Consider the following 27,832-nt stretch of genomic DNA (forward strand, 5'->3'; position numbering starts at 1 on the left):
ATTTCTTCTATAATACATAATAATTTTGTTTCATCCATGTGTGCACTCCACCTATTGCCTTTCAATCAATTGTTCAAAACCTATTTTATGTAAGAAAAGACAGACCTGAAATGCTTTATCTTCCTGAATAATATCTAGTCAAGAACCTGATGTGCCAGCTGTAGGAGGCCAATGAGTGTGTGACACCTGGGAGTGGTGAGCACCTACAGCAGGGGAAGAGGCAAGGAAGATGCCTCACTGAAACAAACCTCACCAAGAAAACTTGGATTAATGGGTTTAATTGCATTTATAAAGACTTCTGTTGTCACTCTGAATAAGAGCAGCATGCTGATGAAATCTGAGGAGCACTATGGAATGCATCCTCAGTGCCACCTTCCTTTCCAGATGTTCACCCGAGCCCGGTCCCTGCAGCGCGGCCTCAGCAGTTCCACCCCGCACCCTTCACTCCCCCAGGTGACAGGGCGGAAGCACGTGGAGCATTCAGCACGGCTGAGAATTCCACAGAGGCAGGCAAGAGGCTGCATGGTTTTGTGTTTCTCAACATCACATCCACAAAGCAAAGTGTGGTGTGAAATGAGCCCCGCTGCTCTGCTGCTCAGGGCTCTCTCTTAACTGCCCACAATTAGGATTTTCAGTCATCGTCACTATTTAAAATGACTGAGAAATCAAAAGAGCCCATGATGACACGTTTGCTTCAGCTCAAAGCATAACATTGATTTCTCTGCTTACAAACAAACTCCTGAATCAATTAATCTTGTTAAAAATTGAAAAATACTTATTTCTAGTAGTCATCAACTTTCTGTTCAAGACATAAATAGAAATTGAAGGTCTTATAAATAGGTTCTTCCTGTTTAAAATCAAAACCATGCTAAGAACCACACTTTCTGTACAAGGTGCAATATGTAAAATTCCTTTGCAGCTAGTTTTGTAATTTGCCTCTAGGTAGATTATAACTGTGAAGCCACAACTGATTTAAGTCACCTGCACGTGCTAAAATCTCACCACTGCCCTACATCTTTTCTCAGAAAAAACAAAGAAACAGCATTAGGTATTCTCTCCACAGCTTCAAATAGCAGATGGGAATATACCTACTTTTTTACACAAGTAAAAAACATATGCTGCCATCTATGAGCTCAGGAACTGGAACACAGCTGTAGGACTGCTACAGCCTCAAAACTGTGCTGAGCCACAAAATAAAAATCCCAATAGAGTTCAACTATTGTTAACAGTGAGTGGTGAATCAGTGCACTGTAAGTAAAAATAAACCCGAGGGATCATTATTTTTTGCTTAGCATATGAAAAATGGCTTTACATTCAAAATAGTCATCTTGATAAACAGTTTTCAAGACTCTGGAACATTGTAGAAAACATTTTTGATTAACTACCTTTTTTTTAAATAATGATGTACTTGCTTGTTTTAACAAGTTCTCCCTCCCTTACTTTCCAAAAGGAATTTTTAGAGTGAGCTAAGAGGTGGTGAGTCAAATTTTCTATTTTACTAATGTATGTACATGTGTATGCATATATTTCTTAAATATAAATAGGTATTTTTATAATTCATTTGCTTCTTGTCTCCAAACCTTGTTACAAAGTTGGGGAAAAATTAAAATGAAAGTCTCTTTCAGGAAAAAACAAAAGAGTGGGGGAGGATGAAGATATTCTAAAAGACATTGAAATTAAGTTTTAGAAGCAACTTGGAAATCATTTTCAGGCCAATCATTTAATAAGAAAAGACTTCCTCAGCCTAAATTGAAGCAAATTATATGAGAGTCTTTGGAATTTAACCCGTGGGCCCAGATGAAAGCCAAGCAACAGCACAGGAAGGTGGTCAAGTGACAAGTTCCAGCATCCACTTTCACTGCAAACGTTGTAGAGGGGATGCAGAAGAGATGCTGGGGGGTGTGAGAAGGCAAAATATGTGTCTGGAGGTGGAACCGGTGTTCTGCTAGAAACTTAACCAAGAAAAACATGGAGCTGGAAACTTAGCCAAGAAAAAAATGGAGAATCAAACATGCATTTCTGACATTCTTCCAAACAGGACCTATCAAAAAATAAACTCATTCTGAACAATGGTGACAGCAGACTCATCTGAAGGGAGACACAGCTCATGCCTGTCACAAGGGGAAAACACCAAAGAGCTGGTGCTGCTGAGGAAGCTGGGGGAGCCTCAACAGTGCACACCCCTTGGGTCTTTTGGGGGCCTGGCACTCAGACAGACCCACATCCATCCCACCTCCTGCTCAAAATGCCCACTCCAAGTGGAAGGTTTCCCTCCACAGCAGCCCATAGCCAACAAGGCTGAGCTTTGTGACAAAGTGGGAATACATGCTGAAAAGCAATGGATAAAATAAAAACACAAGGAAACATATTTACATGACCAGTATGCATTGTTTATGATTGTAAAACCCTAATTTATAACTGTTACATAATATGAAAAAACACCTTTAGCAGCCTCTGACCAGTTGCTATACATCACCATCCATTTAGGATGGCTAACACAAAGCTGCTGTACCAGAGTTTAAGAACTTTGTCCTGTGTAGCTAAACCAGCCTTGATGAAGTTGTTCATGGAACACAAATATTTGGCTTCCAAGAAGACAGGTGTCCCAAAAATCCCAGTATCTTGTTGGTTTATTCTAAGGAAGGGCTGAGGTTGTGAAGCTTAAAATCTAAGTTTGTATATATGTGTTAATTTGAAGGATCAGAGTTAACATAATTTAAGATGCCCAGACTCTTTACACTTGGCCTAGCATTCCCAATGAATGGGACTGAGCTACTTTCAGGAGTTAAATCTTCCAAAGTTAAATACACAAATGATTTTGGATTGCAATCAGCAGCAGTTGCCAGAGGAGAGGTTTCCATGCCATTATCCCTAACACATGGGAATTACACATTTAAGTCCTCATCAGAGCCTGCATTATCTTGTCATTGTCAGTACACAACGAACTTCAATGTTGCATTTAACAACTGGAACAGTCTCAGAACACTAGGTTGGAATTGATAATGAACAAAGGCTTTTCTCATAGTTGCCCCACAGGATTTATTGCCAAAATTAAAACATAGGCATGTACGTATATTATAGTATGAAGCACATACACAGGCTTGGCTTACAGACCCAGGTATTGTGTAGTTATGTACGAGGCACACACTGTTCAGATGTGCTGCTAGATATTGTATTTTGATTTATATGATCCCCTCACATATGGATCTAACCCAATAATCTTCACACGGCCTGTGAAAAAGCAGGAGGTACCAACTACCCTACTCTACTGAAACATTTAATGACTTGCCCCAGGTCACACAGGAAATCTGTGGAGGCAAAGCAGGGAATGGCTCTCCTGGGATCTCTGAAATCCCATCTCAATATTCTGGCCACACTGCCACCCGTCCTCAGCCGTACTTAATACGACTAAATTACTGATGGCAACAAATAGCAGAATCTGACTTTCAGATGAGCTGATTCATACAATGAGTCAATCCATAACTTTTGTCTCCTCCAGACACTTAGATCGATGGGCTGTATGCCCAGCACGTTATAATAACCCTGAAAAGCTTTTGGCTCAGCCTGCAAACACATTAGCATTAACTTAAATCTGCTGCTTTGTTTACTATACGAGATATCTGCTTGTGCTCTATGCCCGAGTGACACCAATTAAAGAGACCCAAATACAGAGCTCGCAGAGCAGTGCAAGACTAGAGCTACCCATGAACACAAAATTTACTCAACTTTAAATGGAATTTATTCCTCCAAAGCATTATGGTCTGACAGCCACATTTTTCTTTTCCAGTCATGGACTTGTCATGATTTACATTCAGAACCTTCCCCAAAAAGCGATTCAGAGAGCGTTGGGAACTGGCTCTCCTCCCACTGCTTCCGAAATGGATTAACATGACTCCAGCCTTGGATCCACAAGACTACAAATTACAGTGAAGCCACCCCTGATTTAAGCTGTTGGAGAGCACGACAGGAAAATCACCCAGAATTCTGCTTTCAGCTCTTTCAACCCATTCATTACAGTCCACAGGGCCACATAGGTACCAGAGTAAATCACTCCATGGGAGAGGACATCACCAGTAACAAGAGGCTTTTCTTATTTCCTCAGAGGTACAAATGTAACAGGGCCAGGAGGGGTCTAATTACTCTGAGAACACCCAAGAAGCATTGGAAGTGATAATTTATTGACCATAACAGTGTAGCTTAGTGCACAGAATGAAAAGACAAGTCAAGGATTGTGTGCAGACCACTGAAATACTCACAGTTTGCCATGGTAGGCAGAATGATGCAAGCCAACCAAATAATCTGGCAAAACCCTAAACCAGATTTATAATAGAACCATACTTAGCTTGTTACGGGGTTTTAGCAAAATAAGAGAAAGGTAAGGCTTGAACTTTATATGTCAACATTTAGAAACAATTTTAGGAATGGGAGAGCCTCCTGAAATCCAGAGTCCCTAATTATGCAGATGGGCAGTTGGGAAGCTGATCCAAAAATCTATCCAGGTCAGCAGAGTGCTTTTTATCAATCACAGCGGCCACCAGGTAAAGCCCTGGAATACCAGTGCTAACCTGACTAGTACCAGTACTAGCTTAGCCTTTAACTCAACAACAACCAGCCTCCAGTGCCAGCCTCTGCACAGCTCTGCCCTTCTGTAAGCACAGACCCTGGAAATAACATCAATGCACAATGCACCAAAGTCAAACAGAATGGCAGAAGAACTTATTAAAATTGTTTCCTTGCTCTTCCACACCAGCCCACTCTCCCATCTTGTGCTACCAAAAAAAAATGAAAGGTTTTGGAGTGAAAAGTGCAACAGATTCACACACGCATTTTCCAGCAGCTACAACATCCTACTCTCCAGTAACACCTCCTCAAAGCTCAAGCCCGCTTTGCAGAAAAATGAGGAAAGCAAACAGCAACAGGGGAATTTCACAGACACGACCCCATCCATGTACAGTGACTCATGGCTGCTGAAGCATGTTCTTAGGATGGATTGTCCCTCCTCAACACCCTAACAAAAACAAAAATAGAGGAACATAACTAAGACTAAAACGGGAAAGATTAATTAACATCTCTGGTATCACCTTTTTTCCTCACCTGTACAAAAAGATAGGAAGGTGGGAACAAAAGCAAAGGTTAAATCAATCTGTCTTTTCAAGAGGTGACACACCCAAGGGCCTTAGTCTAGGCTCCATCCTTGGCTCCTGCACAGTCACAGTCTGTGCACTGCTGCCAATGGAGCCCGGAAATCGTTTGGTGGAGCAGCAGACATGAACAGCTTCTACATTCAGATGTTTAGTATCAGAAATGCTAACTAGTGTTGCTTGACAATATCATGAGAGAAAATTAAATAGGAAACAAGGATTTAGCATGCATGTCTGATAGTCAAGCTTCTTGAGGAGAAAGAAAGAGAAGGGAGAAAACCTCAGGAACTGGGGACATTTTCCTTCCTGTGAGCCCTCATTCATTCCAAGACAAGAACCAGAAACCCTGACCATCTCCTCTAGCAATCCCCTCCCATAACATTGAAGGGAATTTTTTTTCTGGACAGCTCTTTACCGAGGATACAGAAAAAATGGACCAATCTCCCTCTGCTGTTTCTCACCTGATGACTGCAGAAAGGCAGAGTTTGCACAGATGAGGCAAGCCCCCCTTCCATGCAGCTCTTCCACAGATGCAGCAAGAGCACCTGTGCCTACCAGTGCTACCCAGCTGTAGGATGGCACCGACAATTCTCTCTGCACCCAGCAATACGAACGGGGGCTTCCCACCCGATCCCCTCGTCTGCCTGACATGTTATTTTGGCAGAAGGCAGACTTCCTGCTTCTGCTGGAAGACACAAATTTCGATTATCCCTGCCCGATATTTACATTTTCATCGTTCCATACGCAGGACAAGCTCTGCGGTTGCCATTGACAAACACCGATGGGAAACAGAAAAACCACATAACCCCACCACCCAAACCACAGCCATGAAACACGACACCCTCGCACGGGCTCTTGGATGGCCAGGGACCCCGGGTGACTTACGGGTGTATTCCTTCCTCAGCTCCGCGTCCCTGCGAGCCGCCCGTCCGAGCGCCGGTGCTGCCGCAAGCCGCGGGCTCTGCCGGCCGCCCCCCGCCCGTGACAGCGCCGAGCAGGGAGCCCTCTCTCTCCCCTCCCTCGGTACGTCCAAGCCCGCTCACGCCAGATCTGGCACAGGAGCACGCAGGACGGCACGGAGCCCGCTGCTGCCCCCGCCGGGCGGCGGCCACGGGCGGGACCAGCCGCCCACTCGAGAGCGGCGGGGCGGAGGCTCCCGGCCCTCCGTGGCTCCCGGGGAGGCGGCCCCGGCCCCGCGCCGCCCCTCCGCCCGCGGCGGGGGAGGAATCTACGTGGGCACCCTCCGCGCTCGGCTCTCAGCGGGGCGGAATGGGGAGCCACAGACTACGCACACACAGCGCTGTGCTCGCTCACCCGCTCCCCCCAGGAATGGACAGAGGGGACATCTGGGACTGGGGCTGGCCAGTTACGGACAAACCAAGCACCGAACTGTGCCGAAAGCAGGGAAAAGGGGAAACTAAGCAAAACAGCTGCTTCGAGACAGCTTTGCTGAGCCACAACGGGGCCAGCAAAACAGTGCTAATTTTGTTTTACTGCTGCATGATCATATACTTCCGGGAGTACAGCTATGCTCAAATAATCACAGGATCACCAAATGGCTTGGGTTGGAAGGGATCTTATAGATCGTTTCCATCCAGCACCCCTGCCAAGGGCAAGGACAGCTGCCACTAGACCAGGCTTCCCCAAGCCCTGTCCAACCTGTCCTTGGACACTGCCAGGGATGGGGCAGCCACAGCTTCTCTGGGAAGCAACCCAGTCCTGCCTCTAGCCCCATCCAGGGCCACACCACCCTCACAGACAATAATCTCTTCCTAATATCCAACATAAGTCCGGCCTCTCTCTGCTCACGCCATGCCCTCGTGACAAGTCTCTCTCCAGCTCTCTTGGAGCTCCTTTAGGTACTGAAAAGTCTCCCCAGAGCACTCTCTTCTCCAGGCTGATCAACCTGTTTGAGTTGCAAAGCTGGAGTGAGAAATTAAGCCTAAGCCAGTACTCCAAGGGACATCCAAAGGCAAAACCCTGGAAAAGCAGAGGCTGAGAGAACTAGGGACAGAAGGAAAGGCATGTCATGGCACGGGGTGGCAGAGAGCAAGCAGCATGTCAGCACCTCCAGGGAGATGCAGCACAACACAGACCCCTGCTGCAACAGCTCTATGCACTGACTCGTGGTCTGACATGTTCAGCTGCATGAGGACAGTGGCACTCAGAAAATACCAGCTGGTTCAAAGATTACAGCTAACACCTCATTCTCCTCCTATTCTACCATCACTTAGACATAGAACAGACAAAGTGTCATGCTTTTACAATATTAGGGCTTCCTCAGTGCAGTAAGGGAAACCTACAATGAAGGGCACCAGGTAGTCTTCATAGCTGTGCACTAAGCTAAAAAAGCTCAATAATTAAGCATATAAAATCTTGCAGTGCAAACACATTGAAGCCTGAATTGTTTCAGCCACATAAGGTTTGATAATTTTAGTAAGAAAATATTAACCCACACATCAAGAAGAAACACAAGATAGTCTTTGATGTGCTGCAAAAAATCAGGAGATCAGGGTTAAAGAGAACAGGAAACATGGAGAAATGCAAAAATAGAAAGAAGCTATTTTGTGAAGCTGTACACAGTTCTTGTCAGTGCTGTCTGGAACCAACACTGAGAAAGATTCAACAGTTCTCAATACTCCCATTAAAACTGTAAATGATGTTTAAAACAATAAAATCCAACATAACTACCTTAACAGATCTTTTTCTGTACATTGCCTCCCCCTTCAAATTAATTACATTATGCTTCCACATCTGACATAAAATGACTAATGTGACCTACAACATCATTCTGAGACCAAAGCAAGCAGTGGCTGTGTGCAGAGCCTGATGGGGCTGGGCATTCTGAACCCTGCAGCACAAAACACACCAAGTGCAACACCAAGGAACTCGGGAATGATTAAAGCTAGGAAATTGCTGCATTGAAATATGTGGCATGAAACATTCATTTGTCTTTCCCCATTCCTCCTTCTCTCATTTTCCAGATACATCTAAGTTGTTTCATTCATAGCAAATGCAATCAATAATGATTTTAGCTCCAACTGCATAAAGAGTTCAGCATAATACTGCACCCACTTCAAATCTAACCCCTTCTGGAATTACACAGGAGCAAATCCCAAGTGCAAAAGAAACTCTGGAGCAGGCCCAGCACAGCCAAAGAGGAGAGTTTTTTCATAAGGAAATACACATATATACAAGTGCATTGGAGTTTCAGGAAGGAGGAGGACAGCAGCAATATTTCAATGTTGCTTAGTAAATTGGGTGTCAAAGCAGCTCTTAGGGGGAGCAGGTCATTTCACTAATTAAAGCTGTTCTTCCATGTTTCATTTTGACATTTGAGCAGTCCAGTTGCCTTGCCACTGGCAGAACGGAACTGAGCTCAAGCCAGAGGCTGATCACTTGTGACTCAGCTCATTTAAAAATACACAAATAAAAAACTAAAGCAACAGGTTACTGCCCAAAGATGCATCCATATCCACTGAGCTTCAGAACGCCTTGTCCAATATGGAGTTAAACTATCTTTCTTACCTAGCTAACAAAAAGGAGTGGCCAAAACAGCTCCTTGTTCTGCTGTTTGATGACAGGTTTTCTCCTGCTAGCAATGTTTCACCACTAAATAAGTTGCCTGCACAGCAACAGGCTACTGAAGAAAAATATTCTCTCCAGCATCAATCCCTTCAAATCTAAGTTCACAAAGGCCAGCTGTGAGAAAAGCCCTTTGTGGGCCATCTCCTAAACCACTGAAGGAAGGGCAATTGACACCTTCCAGGCAGAGCAGCCAGAGAGCAGCAGCTGCCAAGTACAATTAGCCCAGGGATACAGAACAGCTCTGGAGACCAGAGCCTTGTGTGTTCCAAGGGCAACATGGTACATTTAGGGAGTTTTAAGTTGTACTTTCCATGACAGTTACTTCACAAAGACAAGGGCAGCAGTGAGCCAGGAGATGCTTCCCAAAAGGAACTGCTCCTGAAGGGATGGACCAGAAATTTTACAGAAGCAGATCCGTATTCCTCCCAGGGAAGGCTCCACAACATCTACCCACAGATTTGGGTCTCCACCTTAGCTATCTGTCACTAGCCCCAAACCAAATCCCACAGAATCACTTGGCACTTGGACCAAGGAATGGGAAAAGCAAAGAAAAAGGAGAGTGCTTATGTGCTTGACTTCTGCTTCTAAAACCTAGGAGTTTTGAATGGAAACCCATCAGGAAACCTCACACAGCCAAATTAGCAGGTGAAAGGATGCTGGGGAGTCATTTTTTGCTTCAAAGGATGACTTCAAAGAATTGTTCTACACTCTATCAATTTGTTTTTCCACTGTTTTTTGCTTTCCCTTTCATTCCCCTCAAAGCCTTACTGGTAAAGGAATCTAACTTAATTTAGAGAGCAGGCAAAAGGAAGCTCTCTGGTATTGGTTCATTTCCAGCACTATGTCTTCCTAATTAAATTTCTGTGCATCTCTGTTCAGCATTAGGGCCACAAGTGAAGGAGGTGTCTCCTGCAGTTCAGCCACCAGCATGAGCCAACCTAAGTCTTTTTCCAAAGCTCTCAGCAGGAACAAGCAGCTTTCCAACAAACCCAGCAATTCCCTGCGGAGCTCGAACCACAACAGGCAGCTTCCGTCAGCATTCCCAGGGATGACCACACTGTCATCCTTACACCAGCACAGATCCACAGACTGCATTTACTCTACAATATCCAGAAAAACTTAGATTCTGGTTTTTCCCCCAAGACAAACCATAGTCTTATCACATCAATTCATCCTATGGCCTGTGGACATCAGAGCTGCAGTGTTCACTTGCTGAGATAACAAAATATGCTATAAAGCACAAACTTGGAAAAATCACATTTTTCTTAATTGAGTACAACTCTTCCTCAGGCTTTCACCTACCCCCTAAGCATCACCTAAGGGATGCTTACTATTTTCTGGGATTAAACTCACTGCAGAAGCCTTTGGAGTGCACCAAGAGCTACTTACTCTTGCACATAGGCCATTCTCAAGTAAAATTAATTGAAAATACTTTTCCCACTGCACCTGAGGGATAGCTGGGAGACAGTGTGTGGAGGAAAATGAGGAGAGCCTGAAGTCAAAGAGTAAGATGCTGGCAGGAAGCAATGTGAACAGGGAGGATTTTTATAGTGTCTCCTTCTCCCACTTGAAAATAAAAAGAGTTCTGGGTATTGAGATACACCCCCCCTCAACCTACAGATGAATCAACTTCTAAACAAAAGCTTCTTGTTAAACAGCAACAATTAGAAACAAAAACAACCTTTGCACACTATATATTTTAATGGAACAGTCCTTGACATGCAATATGAAGGTGAACTCATTTCCTGACAGCCTGACTCAGTCTAATGGGCTTGGAGGCTGCAGTTTTTCTACTCCTCCTAATGACTTGTTGCAATGGAGATGAGTGCTCTGCGTGCAGCAATGCCATCTTCTGGCACAGTTCCTGTGAGAAAGGCTACTTGCTGAATACCACTGGAAGAAAGCTCCTGTTTCAGGAAAACACAAACTCAGACTCCACAATAAATCTGGAATATTTCCCCTCTCCACTGCACTTGCTGTTGGGCTGTAATTGTCCAAGGGCATGGAGCGAGGCGGGGGAGCACACACAGCGTGGCTCAAGTGTCTCCTAAAGGCCAAGTGCCAAGTACAGCACTGAGAGCAAGCATTTACAGGCTGAAAACAGGGATGAGCTCAAAGCCCATCCATGGAGGAGTCTGTCAGGAAGGGCAAGCAGTCACCCAGAGCCAGCTCTGCATGTCCCTGGGAAAATCAGCAAACACTTCACACATCTGACATTTTACCTTCCGTATTCCCAGACAGAAAACCTATACTAAGCAACAGCAAATATGGAAAACACATGCTCTGTTTACACTGAGGAAATAAACTGGCTGGCAATCCATGACTTCCCCACCATTCTCACTTGCTCCTGAACAATCTCCATTTGGCCTATGAAGGTGGAGTAGGACAGTCTTGGGACAAGATTTCCCACTAAATTCAATACTTGCGCTTCTTTTTTTTCCCCAAAAAATTTGCAAGGTATGCATGCTACCACTATTCATTGAGAGTACAGATTTCAGACTGAGAAAATCAGATCTTACATAGTTGTAGCCTGAAATAATACCTGAGAAGAAACAAAACTGAGGAATTGCTAACTGCTGTGTCATTTGATACCAAAAGCCCTCCCCGGGAATCAGATACACTGCAGAGGCACTAACCTGGCAATCTCAGCCAAAACAGCCCATGCTCTGCTGCTTCTAAGATACCTACAGCAGTGAGGTGATGATCAGCCAATTTTTATTCTGCAACTCATCCCAAAATTTCAAAAAAATACTTCGCATAGAACACACATAAAACACCAGTTTCATTTTCACTCAACCCATGAAAAAAATAATTAAAGGAATTGGGTTTTTTGACTGAAGTCAGCCACTTGCGTTCTCAGATATTTGCTCATTAAAAAACTACCGCCTTCACACCCATGTTTAATAAAAGAAGAGCACATTTTAAATGTTTACACTTTCATGTATGAGGAAGATATTCTGGGCTGCAATTTGTCAACAGTTGGACAAAGCTCCCAGTGTTCTGCTTTCATTTCCAATTGCGTTGATGCCTTCCATTGTTTTTTCTTTGCTTCTTTCCCATTGTCAGTTTTGTTTACCTCTTCTCTCTCCAGTGTATCTTTCAATTCCCATAAAAAGGAGCCTTCCCCAATTTCCCTGTACAAAAATTATCCCCTTTTGCTGTTGCTCTAACTTAAATGCAGTTTTTACAGAGGGCCTCCTCTGTGAAGAGTATTGCCTCACGCAATGCTTGTAATTTATCTCTTAACAAATGGTTTGTGCAAAAAACAGTAACCAGAAAACATTTATTTTAGAGAAAATTTTACCAGTTACTTTTTAAAGAAGAGTTTCATAGGTTTTGGGCTTGAAAGCAGATAGATTACAAATATCACCAAAACAGTTTTCCGAGCCCTTCAAGGCCTAGATTTCTGCCTTATGCTGGTGAGCAAGTTAACTGGCTGTCACATCAATGGTGTCATTTTTTTAAAACCCTAACCTTTCCATCTGAGTTTCCCGTGCTGATGCTCACAAAACCCAGGTTTGTTTTAGTATCAGTTTTAAAGAATATCAGAGTCTGTCAGCATCTTGGCCTGGCATGACTCAAGGCTGTGCCCCGACAAAAACACCTTCCAAACCACACTGCTAAAGCGTTAGAAGGAAATAAGAGGAAGAAATGCAGCTTTGGAGCCATCAAAATTGCTCTAGGAGATGCCTGAATTATTTGAACATTAAAGTTGCAACACGAGTGGCATCTTAGGAAAATGTGTATGGGAAATGTCTGTCTGCAATGAATTTTTAGGTGACTAATAAAGAGAAAGCTCTGAGTAAAATGGTTCCCATAACAAGTTGTGTCTAGATGCTCTCATTCCCATAGATTCCCATTAAACCATGGTCAACAGTTCCAGATATGCTCCATTCTCTCAACAATTCTTGCTGGTTGATAATAATTCACTATCAGAAACTTTATATCTCATCTTTCACATTTTTCAACGTGCCCAGAGGAAAATGCTTTGAACAGGCTTCTCTGCTGACATTTTGGCTGAAAGAAGGGACACATATATGGAAGGCTGGCCTACAGCTCAAGTGCATTTTTCAAAAACTATGGTCATTTATCTGGTAGACCATTCTATAAAAAAACAGCCAGCCAGGCACTTCCAAGAAAACAACCCTATTACTGGAAATATCTTTGGTTAAATAGAACTCAGCCTCTGGACACGTTTACATAACAGCCACTAACACTGTCCCAACATATGTAGGAAATGGAACAAACAGGCAACCACAGTCACCCAAAACATGAGGCTGAAGAGCTGACACAGTCAGGTCTGGGTTAAGGCCCTTTAAGCCAAGCATCCTGTTTATTTCTCCCACTGTGGGGGAGACCAGTCATTCAAAATAATATTGGTTGGGACTTGTTGCTGAAATTCTCAGTCACTGCCTGATTTTTCTTTTTAAGAGTATTTGAACACTGAGGTTTTGCAATCATGAAGTAATACAGCCAATAGCACAGTTATGTCTAGAAAATACACAAAAGCTGTAGAGTCAGCAATACCCCCAACAGTGCAATCAGTATGAGAATGGTGCTACTGACATTTTAGAAGCTGTATATTTCTTTTTCTTAAAAAGCTATAAATAACTAGCTTAAAGCTGCTCCAGTATCTGTTATTGATGCATTAATACATGTGAAACCAGGATGAGAAGCTCTTTTTTTAGATCTTACCCTTCCATCTTACCAGCAGCACCTTGAAGTTAACCACACTTCCAACACAACTGTGCCTGCAAGCAGTTGATAATCCAGCAGGGCAATTCCAGAAGTGTGGATACAAACTGTCATGGCTGGGTGCAGCTGTTTGAAAGCAAAACCTATATCCTTACCTCAGCTCTAGCAACTTTGCTCTGTGTGAGTGAACAGCAGGCTGCCTGACAAGCTTTTGCAGAGACATGGGAAATCCAGATCTGGCCTCCAATACGTATAAATTCATCCTCTCACAAGAGAAAGAAAAAATTATCAACAATGAAGAACACGTTGCTAATTTCAAGATCTCATTACCTAAGAGTTCTTACCATACAGGTCTATTAACAGCTCCAAACTTTGCTGGCTCTGGCAAACATACAGTAAACCAAGACTTCCAATACCCAACATATGAAAAAGCTTAAGAAATACAAACCAAATTGAATTAAAAAGCACTTAGGGCCCAATATAATAATTCTGCAGCTCTGTGGCTGAACATGGTGGGCTTCTTCCTACTGGGTTATCTCTTCAGAGACTGTCCAACTACACAAGCCAGGCAATCTTGCACAGGGGTCTTGATCCAGTGCAGGTGTTTAACTACAGTCCTTCCTTTGCAAGGGCATTTAAAAACCTGCATTTAAAAAACATGTTTGTACACAAGATATCTGAAATGCGTACACTGTTCAAATATTTGTCTAGTTCCATGACTTTCCTTCTCAAGTTCATGCATCTGGGTAAACACAAGCATTTCCCATGTCCACTGGTGTCCAAATTCCTCATCAGCAATCCCAACAATGTAAATTTGGAGTCAGAAGAGAAATATTTGTCATGTCTGCTAACACACAACAGCAAAGTGTTTGTCTGGCAACACAGTCAAATAGTGGGCTCTGATGGCAGCACCCATCAGAGGGGTGTCTGGGGGTCTGTTTTAATAGTTGTAGGGGTTTTTCCCTCATATTCAGGGTAACACCAACTGGTCTTTAATCCCTGCACTCTGAAAGTCAAGTAAACCCAAACAAGGCAGCTCTGTGGAGTTTACATTTGGGGTCACAGATGGTGTAGCTGTGACTCCACAGCACGTTTCAGAGCTGGTTTGAGGCTGTTTTCTTTGGAACAGGAGCTCGATGCCAGCTGAGCAGAGCACTTGTCAGGTAAAACAGGATTACTGGATGTTCCTTCCTCAAGAAGGCAAGACATGAGTGCTCATGGCAGGGAGTCATGACTGATGACAACTCATCTCAAAGACCTGAGACAGGCTTAATTTTTTTTATTACTTTAAACTGACATAGATGCTGATCTGCCCTCTAAAAGCTGACTTGTGTTGTACCTCCCGTGGGTGACACAGACAAATAAAAAGCTGCCTAAATCAAGACAAAAGTAACTTTACCTGCAGTTTCCACTTGGAGAACAGAGGATACCCATCTTGCCCAATACCTTGTTTCCAACTGTTGTAGCCACCAGAGTAAATTTTTGACATGTTTTCCAGCTTCACAGCAGAAAAACTTCTCAGTCTAATGGGTAGTGTAATGTAACCAATGCATCAGGATGCAACAGCGCTTTCACTATTGCCAGAATCCTTAACAGAGATATTTAGTTACAAGCAAGAGATACAATTACACTTGCACAGGTTTTCCAACCACAGGAGGGATAGGAAACCGGCACAAAATGCCAAGAGCAAATCCTTGTCCAGTGTGTTCGTGTTAGAAGAGAAGGATTTCTCCAAATGTGTACTGATTTCTATATGCATGTTTATGTTCACCTAAACTTGCTACTCATAGTGCATAAATGGCATAAATTATACATTAAATGGGCTCTGAATGAAATACATGATCATTAACATAATTAAAAATGCAAGAGAAGTGTTACCTTTTATGGTTATTCCATGGCTTCCACTGGATCTTAAGTATAAAAAAGTCAATGGCTCAGCTGTCATAATCTATGTTACCATGGTAAGTGTTCTGCCATACATAATTCCATCTGCCTACAAACAGGGACCAAGAATACATATTTGTGTCATCTCTAAAGAAAATGTTATTTTTCACTCCTATATCAAAGAAAACACATCTATATTGGTAACTGCATTTAGGTCAGGGTTATTTTATGACAAGTACAGTCAATATACCAATTACAGATATCAAGAGCTTAAGAAACATTCTAGAAACCACCCATTCCTAGTAAGGAATTTTTACTGTATTTGATTTCTCAATACTTACTTCTCATGCTCTAACCCTTTCAGTTTCCTACACTATAAAAACGTTTCTTCTGAATGTACCTACCTTAAGCCACTATTTTCCTATTTTTTGCTTCCAGTAAAGTGTGTCATAATGTGCTATTCTTGCTATCTCACTGGAAAAATAAGTCAGGAGGGGTCACTGCAATTTCTTTACAAAGTCTATGATAGATATGCTGCCTAGTAGATCTTGAAAAACACATGTTGCCACAGCAAAAGGACAGCATGGAAACCTTCAACTATCTTTCAACAAAAGGCAGTGCTCTCTTTGGAATAAGACTTGAAATAGCCTTTTTTTACAACACTGGACATTCTACGGGTGAGCAGTTGTGTCAAGTACAAAATAATTTCTCTTGGGAATTGTTGAACAAAGATAGCATATATTCTGCAACAATAAGCCACTGGGCACTCACAGATTAATTCCTCAGGTTGCATGTACAAGCCTTAGAAACCTTATTTAAAACCCATCTGGACTAAAAACCAAGATAATGGATATTGATACAGTATTACCTCTCCAATCCCTTACATGCATTCAGTTGACATCAAGATCTGTGTTGCAACATCAGCTCGCTTACTCTAAATAATCCTCAGCAGTGAATTTCAGAAGTAGAACTTAACTAAGAAGTGTTAAAAATCTGTTTTTTATGCAGACCTGAAGTTGGCTGCCCCTAAGTGAATACAGATTTTGTTACTTCTGCAGAAGCAGCAAAGCCTAAATAAAGCCTTTCAAGCTGTAGCTGAAACTAAGGTGACCAGCTCCCTCAAACCTTTGTTGAATAGCAGCAGATCTGGGCAGACAACTGCTTTATGCTCTGGGGTTGGTTTGTCATAGCAACACTGCTGGAGGGTTCACTAGGAGCTTGTTTTTACAAAACATGGCATTTCCAGGATTTCAGAGTGATAGATCATAATTAGGATCATGGTCATCATGACATTCTATTACTCACTTTAAAAAAAAAAAAACAAACCCCACAATGTTGCTCAGCAATTTTCTCTAGTCTGCAAAACCTTGATGAAAAGGGAAAGAGCAATCACAGATGCAATACAGCCATACTCTGAGGGGAAATTGTTGCGGGGAAGAGAGAGACAGACTGCACTTACACACCCCATAAAGCTCAGTGCCAAATCTCCCACAGACACCACTCAAATTAAAGCTCCATGGGACAGCAGCAGTGCAGACTGGCTTTGCTCAGCTTCCCAATGCCTCAAAGGACAGCTCCTCAGAGAGGTTTAAATAACTTCCCTTTGCAGAACACAAGAGGTGAGCAGCTGCCCTTCAGACGTGTGGGAGGCAGCTCCAGGTAAAGGTCTAGGTCTGTGTGCACCCTCCCAAACAGGCACAGCCAGAAGCAGGCTGACAGGTGCACAGAATACCAAACTAAGTTTAGTTGCAGCAAAGGCTGTGTCAGGTCACATGACAGATAATCAGAGCTTTCTTCCACCCCCAGGACCACTCTTGGAGATGCCAAGGTTTGCCCCTCACCTCTGCACTGAATCATCAGCAATCAGGTGTTTTTAAAAATACCATTGCAAAGGGTTTGTCAAGTGGTGAAGGGTTTCATCAAGGGAGCAGTAACAGCTTAGTTCAAACATGAGCGCCAAGAGCAGTGTTAGTCTGGGGTATGAGAGGTCATTGCTCATTAGCCCATGCTGAGTAGGTAATTGATTAAGTAATTCCATGTTATAAAAATTAAGCACCAATTGATTTTCTACAATGCCTGCACCTTGTACCAAATCTCACCACCACCACCACCTCCAAAACCTGTCACATAAAATGCTTTGATATAGATTTCATACACATTTGCCTTACTAAATATAGACTCCCTTCTTTGAGCTGAACAAACAGAAGGGGAACTGGCAGCCACTGGAGCCAAAAGGAGTTTTGCAGAGTTAATTTTACTTCTATATATTTATACCCAACTCTTCTGGCTCCCTGCTTGCTCTGACTTATCCACCTGTCATTTTGAGAACCATAAGACTTCAACCCTTTGTCATTTTAGTGTCACAGAAACTTAAGATCACCTGTTCTTCTCAACCTTTTTTTAAAATAAATAATTTTCTCCAATTGCATCCTTACAATAAAAAACTTAAAAATCAAGTTTCTTGTTTGAGGCATTTGTTTGCTTCAGCAAGTGATCCATTGGGATGATTAAAATAAAACCAAGGTTTGCTGAATATGAAATTCCCCCTCGAATGGTGAAGTGACACACATAACAGCTTACTATTCCTATAACAGGAATGGAATGAGTGCTCAAATAGCAGGAGTCTGGGCTCCCGTTCCAAAGACCTTCCTAAGCCATGCTGACTGTTTGCAAACAAATACACATGAAATCTATCAACTCAAAACAGGCCATTGTGAAACTTTCAGCCTCAAATTTGCACATTGCTTATGCAAGGCTTGCACCCAGCAGGTAGAAAGTCTATTATCCATTGCTCTCAGCACTCTGTGACCCCTGGGAACAGCCTGTTCTTGCTCTCAGTAAAGCCTGAAGAAGGTTGTGCTGACACTTGCTTGGCATAGTGGGTAAAAATAGGACTGCAATGGCATCTTTTCATCAATTATTGTCATCTGACAAGTCATGTGTGCTCTTGGTCCCCGATAAAGAACCACAGTCAGAAAAATTCAAGCAAGATTAAGGAGTGTCAGCTCTACATTCTGGTTTCCAGGTACATCCCAACAGTGTCCATACCAAAAAAAAAAAAAAAAGCTTAAAATTATTTGGAACATCCTCCATCCTCCTTGTCAAATACCAGCCAGACAGAAGAGAACAGAAAATGCACACACCAAGACAACAAAGAGCCCAGCAGGGATGCCAGGTAGAGCATTTCCAGTGCAAGCCTCCAACTGCGACAGAAATAGCCTAATTAAAGGGCAGGTTCAGATACAAGGAGCTATTTATAGGCAATCTAAGACTAAATTATTAGTGACACACTCCAGATCTAAAAATTCCCAGAGTTTACAGTGTTACAGGAGCTGTACATGCAGCATGTGATGCCCCTGAGTGCAAGCCCACGGGCTTTGGCTCCAGTGCACCAACCAGCTGCTGCTCCCAGCAGGAACTAAAACTGCCCTGAACCGAGGCCAGGCTATTCAGCTATTCACATCCAGCAAGTCCGAGTTTCCCAGTTCCCAGAAAGCTCCTAAGAGCCGCCACGAGAGTTGCACTGCTGGCCAAGCCCCGCCAGCTCCCGCCACCCACGCCGGGCACAGATCCGAGGGAAGGGCAGCCTCCATCGCCCGGTGCCGCTGGAGCCCGGCACGCATTCCGGGCCCAGCAGCAGCTGGGGGCCACGGGTCACTGACTGCTGGCAGCCGTCCCACACCCAGAGGAGGGGGAAAGCCAGATTTTGGGAAGATAGAACTACAAACAAAAACGTCTCTGAGTACACTAACAGAGCCTACAAAGGACACTTCAGAAGGGTTCTGCTTGTGGGATCTGAGAGCAGTTACTGGCTTAGATCACGTACCAAGCACTCCGCAATTAATTGCAAAGTTTTATTTTTTCCCCTCAGAGTTGCATGTGTGGGAGTGCATTCAGGGAGAGGGGGCAGTTGTGCTGTTTTTAACTCAAACATTTTAGGTACAAGCTATTTGTGATGGTATGGAGGAGTTGTAAAACACTAACTGCCCTCAGTTGGCTATTTTCTGAATATACACATATAGATACATAAATAATCTAGAATTACTTTTTTTTTCCCTTAAGAAAATCAGGAACCACAACATTTAGAAACAGTGCAGAAGATGAATGAGGTCTGGACACCCTCCATCTTTTCAGACGTAAGCTCATAAAACAACACTTCACCCTCTGACCTAACATAAACTACAAGGGTATTTACAGCACTGTGTTACCCACTCAAACACAGCCAGTCTGAGTGCTTGAAATGCATTCCCATCCATCAGATGCCTGTAAGCATCCCATCAGCTTCAAGTTCTCCAACAAGCTGACAATTTATGCCAGGACCTCTCACAACTTTTGGAAGATTGACAGGGCTTTTGGTTGCACACCATTTCCTCACACACATGCTGCATGTGGCAAAGTCTGTTTTCTACCCCAGAAACATGACCTTCAAATACCCAGATCATCTTAAATAAAGCTTAAATGAAGCAAGGGATGCGTTTCATAAAGCTTCTCACCATTTTTCAGCAAGGACAGCTTTAATGCTGAAGGAAACACACAAGTGGTCAAAGCAGCACTCAAAGAGAACCTGCAGACAGGTCAGCAGTTTCATCTCCTGCAGCTGTACCTTCATTTGCACCAGCAGAGCCAAACCCAAAGGGTTAATATGGCAAACACCCAACATTTTGTAAACGGCAATGTTGCTGAATGAATCCTTGCTGCATAAACAAAGCTTCCTTTACTATAGGAAGCCTGAACTGCCCCATGATATACAGTGCTCCTACTTCTCTTCAGGCTCAGTCAAGTTCCGCAGATAAATCAAAATGCTTCCAGACCAGATGGCCAAACCAAACAAAAAAAAAAAGACAAAGTAAATAACCAAACTGCATAAGCAGAGACAACAAATAATACCCCTGTAACCTTTTTTCTGTCCAGGATTACTTCTGACTCTTGTAGTGAGCAAGGTGCATCTTTTGGCCCTGAAGCTCTTAAGAAGACATTTTATCAGACTGTTTCAATCAGATGCACAATAGCAAATCTTGAGCTATCTGTGCATCAACAATGGATGTGGGATACAACCTGCTTCACACACCCAAGTTCATAAATCTCCAGTGGGTAATGAACAACCACTTCTAGCTCACACTCCCCTCTCCTTTCCTTAAATGCTTTTAGTTTTTGAATACAGTTACATCTTGAAGTCTGCATCCTGCTGGATACCACAGTTGTTTCTGTGGTCCCAGCTGACTCACCATGCCAGTAAGGACAATCAGGCACTTGAGAAAGAAGGATAAAAGGGAAAGGACAGACAGAACAGAACATATTGTGTTTTCCCAACTCCGTTAGTCAATTCCTTATTAACACTCAGACAGGAGGATTCTACAACCCATTTCCCAGGCAGTGTTTATAGACAGAGAACAGCCCCTTGTAGTTTCTGTAGCCCTCCGCAAAAACAACTTTGCAATAAATACTTCATAATAAGACACCAAATACAAGCACAGTATATGTTCATTGAACAGTAGGACTGCAAAAAAGCCCTACAGCAACTTCACAAAGGTGTCACCTCTACAGGCAGCAAAGCTACAGACATGAAGAGCAACAGGCTGTGTTTCCAGCAGACATGTGCAGTGACCAGCATGGAAAAGCTCACCAAGTATTTTGAGGCTTTTGGACAGTGTGGGCATTTTTGCATGTTTTCCAGCTTTTTATTTACTCAGAAGAAGTACTACTCCTTCAATATTTAACAGCTTAATAAGCAAATCCTCTAGAGCAGGAGGTGGGCAAGTCACTGCTTTTTGTCAAAGCAATCTTTGCTACTTGTTCCCTCTCACACCCCAGTGCATCCCAATCAGAAGCAGTGGCTGAAGCCTCACTACAGCTCCCACAACATGGCGGGAATCCCCCTCCCCACACGACATGGTGAGCAGCTCTCACCCTACATAACACAGCCAGCAGGCCCCTCCACCACAACCTAATGGTGGACAGCCCCACCCCACAAAAAAAAATGATGGGAAGCCCCCTCCCCACACAACAAATGACAGACAGGGCCCCATAGACAAAATGGCAGCCAGCCTCTCCTGCCCCCCCCAAAAAATGGTGGCCAGCCCCCTCCTGCCCCCACACAAATTGAAGGGAAAATAAAAAAGAAATGGAGGGAAAAAAAAAAGAAAAAAAATAAATTGAGGAAAAAAAACAAATTAAGGGGAGAAAAAATTTGAGGAAAAAGGAGGAAAAAAAAGAAAGAAAAAATCAGAAAAAAGAAAATAAAGAAAGAAAAAACAGAAGAAAAACAACGACAAGAAAAAATGGAAAAAAAAATTTAAAAACCAAAGAAATTTAAAGTATTTTAAAAATAGAAAACCACCCACACAAAAACAAAAGGGAAAATAACCAAACAACCCAACAGGCAAACCCTCCACTCTTCCCTGAGGGCACAATCCATCTAAAACAGAATACCTGCCAACAACCTCAACATCCCTCACGAAGAAATGAAATAGAACTGACACACAAATCAGCACCAAATTACAACCCTCACTTCAACCTGCTCCCTCAGCACTTCTACAACAAATAAATATGAAAACTAAATAAAAACAAAGCATTAAAGGCCACAGCAAGCCCCTACCTGTGCTTTGCAGCAGGAGCCCAGCAGCCCGACTGAGGTGGCACTGGCTTCTGGAACATTCCAGCTCCAGGTGCTGCCAATCTGGCTGAAAAGGCCCTGCCCAAGGAGAAGCAGCTGCCGAAGCTCACAGAGCTCCTTTGAAACTACCCAGCCCATCTACTGCTCCTCTTATAAACCCCAGGGAGTAATTGTAATTGCAGGACCTTGTCTGTTTCCTGTCCCACCTGGGCTGATCTGGCACAAACAGCAGAGCAGCTGAAGCCATTTACTAAATTAACTTAGTCTGCAAACCCACCTGAACCTACTTTTCTTTCTCCCTTTTGTATTTTGCTTTTCCACTGTTTTTCAGCAAAACCCACAGGTGATCTAATGGGAATATGAATTGAAAACTTTTAATTCTTCCCTTCCACTGCTGGTAGCTAACAGGGTTTTCATGAAGTGGTAAATCTTCATATGCCTAAATTCTATTAGTTTACAACTACTTGGTGCTTGGTTTTGCAACCCAAATAACACCGTAGCACACTAATTTTTATATGCTATCTCAACACACGTAGTCATTTGCGTTCTAACTGTAATTACTTTTTCCTACATTAGGCCACATCCATTATGCAGCAGATTCATTATGTTTTATATTTCATCAGTTCAGTTCAAGGGGAAGACATTTTCTAGCAGCCTTTTCCCTTGGATATGGCAGGCAGGGATGGCTGGAATAGAAATGTTCAGTTTGATGGATGTTGGCTTTACTAAGCAAGTGCTTCACTAGGCTGATTTTTCAAGCCATTCTAGTTCCCAACAAATTACTTCTAATTCTTTAGGGTGGCAGAAGGTAAAACAAAAAATAAGCTTAAATCAAATTGAAGTTCAAAGAAACCTTGAAAATGGGGATTTCAAACAAAGCAAATTTTTGAAATTATGGAAGTAGAATCAGCATCAGCAAAGATGTGGAGTTGAACAACATGCTGTCCAAAGCAAAGAGGCTGGGAGAGGTGTTGGCCTAAATCAACCATGAAAGAGAAGCTTAAAATATCCTCAAGTCTTGCCAAGTGTTAGTAGGGGACAAAGTACATCCCGCAGTAGGGAAAAACCTGGGCAGTGGATTAGAAAAGGCAGAAACAGTAGCAGATGAACAGCCATTGTGGTGTGAACAGCCTCTAAGACTGCAGTAGGATACAAGCTTTCAGGAAAAAAAAAGTATCAAAGACAGTATAAAAGAAGCAAAATTCAGCAGACTTACAGAGAAACTCCTTGAGAAAAGAAAATAAAAATAAGAAAACTGGTTCCTGCAGTCCCACACCAATTGAGGAAGAGATTTTTGTCAAGGTCTAGGAGCAGATTTCATACTGACTAACACACATCTATTAAGAGCTCATATAAGCTGACAGGCTGGAAACCTGTAGAATTTGAGATGAATTGGATGGATTCACAACACAGGGCCCTTTTGCCACATGAACATCTCTGGAGAAGCAGAATGCCAGGAGCTCTGTTCTGCATCTTCCCACATCCACTCCAGTACTCTTCATCTGGACACCATGGTGTTCTCTCTCCAGTTTAAATTCTTAGTCCAAACCCCAAGTTTGGAATCCCCAAAATATCCACCTCCTTTTGGATTTACAAATACTTCAAACCATATTTCAGGGACCGGAAAAAAGAAAAAAAGAAAAAAGGGGGAAAAAAAAGAAAAAAGGAAAAAAAAAAAAAAAAGCTGGAATAGGAAAAGGACATCCAGGCAGACAGATGTCATACCAAAAGAAAATTAGACAGAATAAAGGGATTTAAGGGCGATCAATAAAGCATGACCACAGGACAATTACCATGTACATTGCTCCATGATAAGGAACTTAGAACTTCACCAGAGATCAGTTAAATGACTCTGGAAGACACTCCTACACACTTTCTTTCCATATCAGATAATGGATTAGGATAATTGATTTATCCCTGCATGCTCAGAAGTGCAGTGGGAGAGCAGTACCCAAGTGTTACCACATTCCCATGCAAGACACTATTTAGTTTACAAATTTTATTCAAGTGAATGTATTTTTTTATTGTGAGAAGTGTTTAAATTTCTTTTTGACAAGTGCAGCACTGACAACTAAAAGGAAAAACAGTAGAAATAATTCACTTGCCTACTGCTAAGAGACACAACCTCCATCCTATTCCAAATACAAGGGTCTCCATCGTTTAATTTACAACAGCTTGGTCTTTTATATAGTACACTCTTGATCAAGATTTATATCACAAATGCCACTGGTAGCTTGACTGCAGTACCTTTAGCCCAATTTAAATGTAATAACACAGGTGTTTCAGGTAAAATGCAGTTCTTGCTAAAACAGGTTCTCAGATGTAAACATTATCCTCAGTTCTGCAAATGCCCTCAATACATATTTCAAATAAAGGGAACATTTAAAGATGTCTTAGATGGACTGAGAGACATGGTAAAAACTCCACAAATACCAATTTGTTTCAAACAGCTTCTTCAGTGAGTCTTACTCTCAGGCTGCAAGCCAGGACTAACCTCAAGGATCTCCCAAAGGTACCCATGTAACGGGAACTCAGCAAATTGCTAATATCAATTTCCATTCAGCATTATCACAACAAGTGCAATGTGATAACAAAAGTCAGTACAACAGCTTCAGACAGACATGTTCACTTCCCTTGTTTGTACCTTTCTCCCCTCCTAAGGATGCAAGAAATGCTTGGTAAAGTGGGAGGCTGGTAGTGATTTATAGGAAAACAGATTGACTTCTGCCAGTGCTGTGTTCTTTACCTTGGTCTGAAGTGGCTTTGGGAATTTATTCATGGAGCTTCCCACTCCTGTGAAGGTCACCCAATAAGCTGTGTGTATGATGTCTTATTGAAGGGCAGCAAAAATTTAAATAAAGAAATAAATAAATGAACACCAGACTGTACCCCAGCCGTAGTTCAGAGAAACATGAGCGATGAGTCATTCCTCTTTAAATGCAATTTAAAATAATTTTAAACATAGAGTGGACAAAATGCAGAGGAAGACAGTAAAACAACCACAGTAGCCAATTTTTTAATGAGTAATTTCTGACTGCTAGTTCAGGATGCTCGTTTCTTCCTCATGCAAAATGAATAACCCCGTGAGAGGCCAATTCAGAATGCTCTGGAGAACGCAGCAGTCTGGCTTTGCTGCTGGACATGCAGCAATAAATAATTGGTAACCTTGTGTTTCCCAGCTGCTGAGGAGCAAACCAAAGGTCTGAAACAAGGAGGATCACAGAAAAGGAGCTGTCTCCAAAGGACCTGGTCACTGCTTGGAATGATGCTGCTTACCTGGACTCAGTGAGCACACAGACCAAGTCAGAGGCAAAGAGAAGCCAGGTTCAATGAGGATCCCCAGTGCTTGGGGTCCTCATCCCCAACTCTTTCCTCCCCTACCTGGAACTTCTTTTCCATCCTCAGCACTACTCACTTATCCTGCTGATCACACCTACTACAGGTTGCAATAAACTGGAGCAATCCTCACTGGTCATTCACCCTCCTAAAACTAAACTTCAGAACTAAAATCACTTTTTCTTCTGGTTTGCAGCGGGGAACAGAACAGGAAGTGCCAAAATACTCGGGTCGAGGGGGCAGCTGTTCTTGTGCCATTTGCAGCCCGAGTCCTCAGCACACCCACACAAAGGCCTTTTTGCTGGAGCTGCCCAGCCCAAACTTCCGGCGTGTAAGGGACTGACAAGTTTAGATATTCCCCCAAACTCTCAGATGTCTGTCCCAACTCCAGACTCCTAAGATTTCCTCATCAACACTACTACCAGTGAAAATGGGAGGGGAAAAAAAAAAAAGAGTAGGATAGGATTTCTTTTTGGATTTATGTTTGAGTACATACATACTACACTAATCTGATTACGCACAGGGAATCCTCCTTTACAGCAGCTTTTCTTTTATTGACCTTATTTTCTTAATTAATAACCGCCGTAGCATTAGAGCCTTAGCAGGAACATGCCAACTGAACACACGGGCACCGCGTCCCTCCATTCCTGCCTCTCCCATTTCCATGGGGCTCACGGAACGAACCCCGCAGACAGCCAGCAGCAGCTCGGCCTCACCGACCCAGCCGGGCCAAGAACGTCAAACAACTCCAGCGACCAACTTCTCCATTCCAAATGTAAATTAATGCAGCAGCCGCCGCTAAGAGCGGAGCTCCCGCCTTGCGCGGGGAGAGATGCGAGCGGAAAAGCGTTGCACGCAGCTGGAGCGGGAGCAGCCTCTGGGAAGCTGCAGCATTACGTTAATTAAGATTTTATTCATGCCTTCGGAGCCGCGCTGCCACGGCGGTGATGCAGCACGACACGCACCGCGCTGCACCACTGTGAAGTTACACACGCGTGCCTGCGCTCCCCTCTGCGTGTGACGGTGCGGGCACACCTGCGCAGGTGCTGCCTGCGATGCTTTCGGGATAGGGATGGCATTTGTGGTTTTGTTATGGAAGTGGGTTTTTTATTGAACAGAACAGAAACCATCCCCGGCCGCACCATCCACCTGCCCACCTCAAACTGACGATGCACTTGCGGGCCGCTCGCACCCCTGCCTCCCGCGCCCCCCCGCATCCCGCGGGCTCCGTGCCCCCCTTTCCCTGCTCCGCTCGGGGACTCGCCCCCCGCCCCTGCCCGCCGGGGAGCACCCACCTGGCGAAGGCGAGGCAGGCCGGCGGGGGGCGAGGGGCCGCCTCCCGGCGCGGGGGGTGCGGGCGAAGCCATCTTCGGCTCCTTCCCGCCGCCGCCCGCCTCCTCTCAGCCCCCCGCGGCCGCCACCATGCCGGGGACCCGCGGGTGACCTTGGCGGTCGCTGCAGCCGTGGGTGGGGGCGCGGGGGGTGCGGGAGGCAGCGGCCGCGCTGCCGATGGATGAGCTCACGGACACATCGGCGGCTGCCGGCGGGCGGCGCGGGCGGAGGACCCGCCTCGTCCCCCCCCTCCCCCGACACACACACACACCCGGTACACCCCACCCGCGATCACACCCACACACACACATACAAGGCTCCTGCACGGCACCCCTCCCGTGCTGAACCCGGGGGGCTTTTGTTTTAAAAGACAGCGGAGTGCTGCACTTCCCCCCTTCAGCTCCAAGTGTCAAAACGCAGGGATATACCCGGGTGTGGAGAAACGCGGGTATCCCTCAGCTGTGGTTGTCCTCATATCTCACCCTCCGCTTGCAGGGTTTTAAATCCCCGAGTGCCCTTTGGACGTCATCTGGAGGATAATGAACGAGGGGGAATTCTTCCCTGCTGCCTACATTCAAATCTTTTAAGGTTAGGGGGCACCCTCTAATCAGAGAGCCTTATCTCCCACACATGACAAGAATTTCTGGGAAGACAATTTCCCTCGAAAACAAACCCCGAACAGCTGGTGAAGCTACAATATGCACATCAGGAAAGCGATTTCAAATAACAAAGTTAAGGTAAATTCATGCCATCCCTAAGCAAGTGGTTCCAATGACTAATGACACTAATTTATCCCCAATTTTCAACCACGGGAGCTCACTTCACCCCTGCCTTCCTTTCTGCCCGAGGAAACCTTCACTCACATTTAAATGTGGCACCGTGTCACAAATCCTCACCAAAATCCCTGTCTCCTTAACAGAGCAATCTGCTATTAAAACAAATTATCCCCTTATTCAGCAGAGAATGAATTTGCTGCTTCACTCAAGTTCCTTTCCAAAAATAGCTCGTTCTTTAGCACGAGGTGTTGGAAAGCTGCTAATCAACATTTATTCCTCTGCAGAAGTGGTACGGATGCCCTGTCCCAGCCTGTCATCCCATCAACCTTCTTGGATCCCGGTGCCATCAGCTCAAAGTAGCCCTGGGAAGCACAGGCTCCAAAGTCATCATGATTTCCAGCGCATTAGGGAGATGCTAAATTTATTCCAACCTGCTAATTACTTTAACAACGACTTAGTCGCGTTTG

At 43.9% G+C, this 27,832-nt stretch overlaps 1 protein-coding gene across 2 annotated transcripts in view; it reads right to left on the bottom strand.

Moving 5' to 3' along the window:
- The window catches only part of ANK2 (ankyrin 2), a 275,430-nt gene extending 248,712 nt beyond the window's left edge, over window positions 1-26,718 (bottom strand). The window contains exon 1 of one of the 2 annotated variants that reach the window (XM_066549303.1): window positions 26,553-26,718. In XM_066549303.1, coding sequence (XP_066405400.1) covers window positions 26,553-26,624 — 72 coding nt within the window. In that variant the 5' untranslated portion in view covers window positions 26,625-26,718. Of the gene's footprint in view, window positions 1-6,026; window positions 6,125-26,552 lie in introns of those variants that run through there. The other variant, XM_066549305.1, reaches the window with a different exon arrangement.
- Window positions 26,719-27,832: the final 1,114 nt, after the last annotated feature.

Source organism: Molothrus aeneus, chromosome 4, assembly GCF_037042795.1.
Source record: "Molothrus aeneus isolate 106 chromosome 4, BPBGC_Maene_1.0, whole genome shotgun sequence".
Classification (NCBI taxonomy): domain Eukaryota; kingdom Metazoa; phylum Chordata; class Aves; order Passeriformes; family Icteridae; genus Molothrus; species Molothrus aeneus.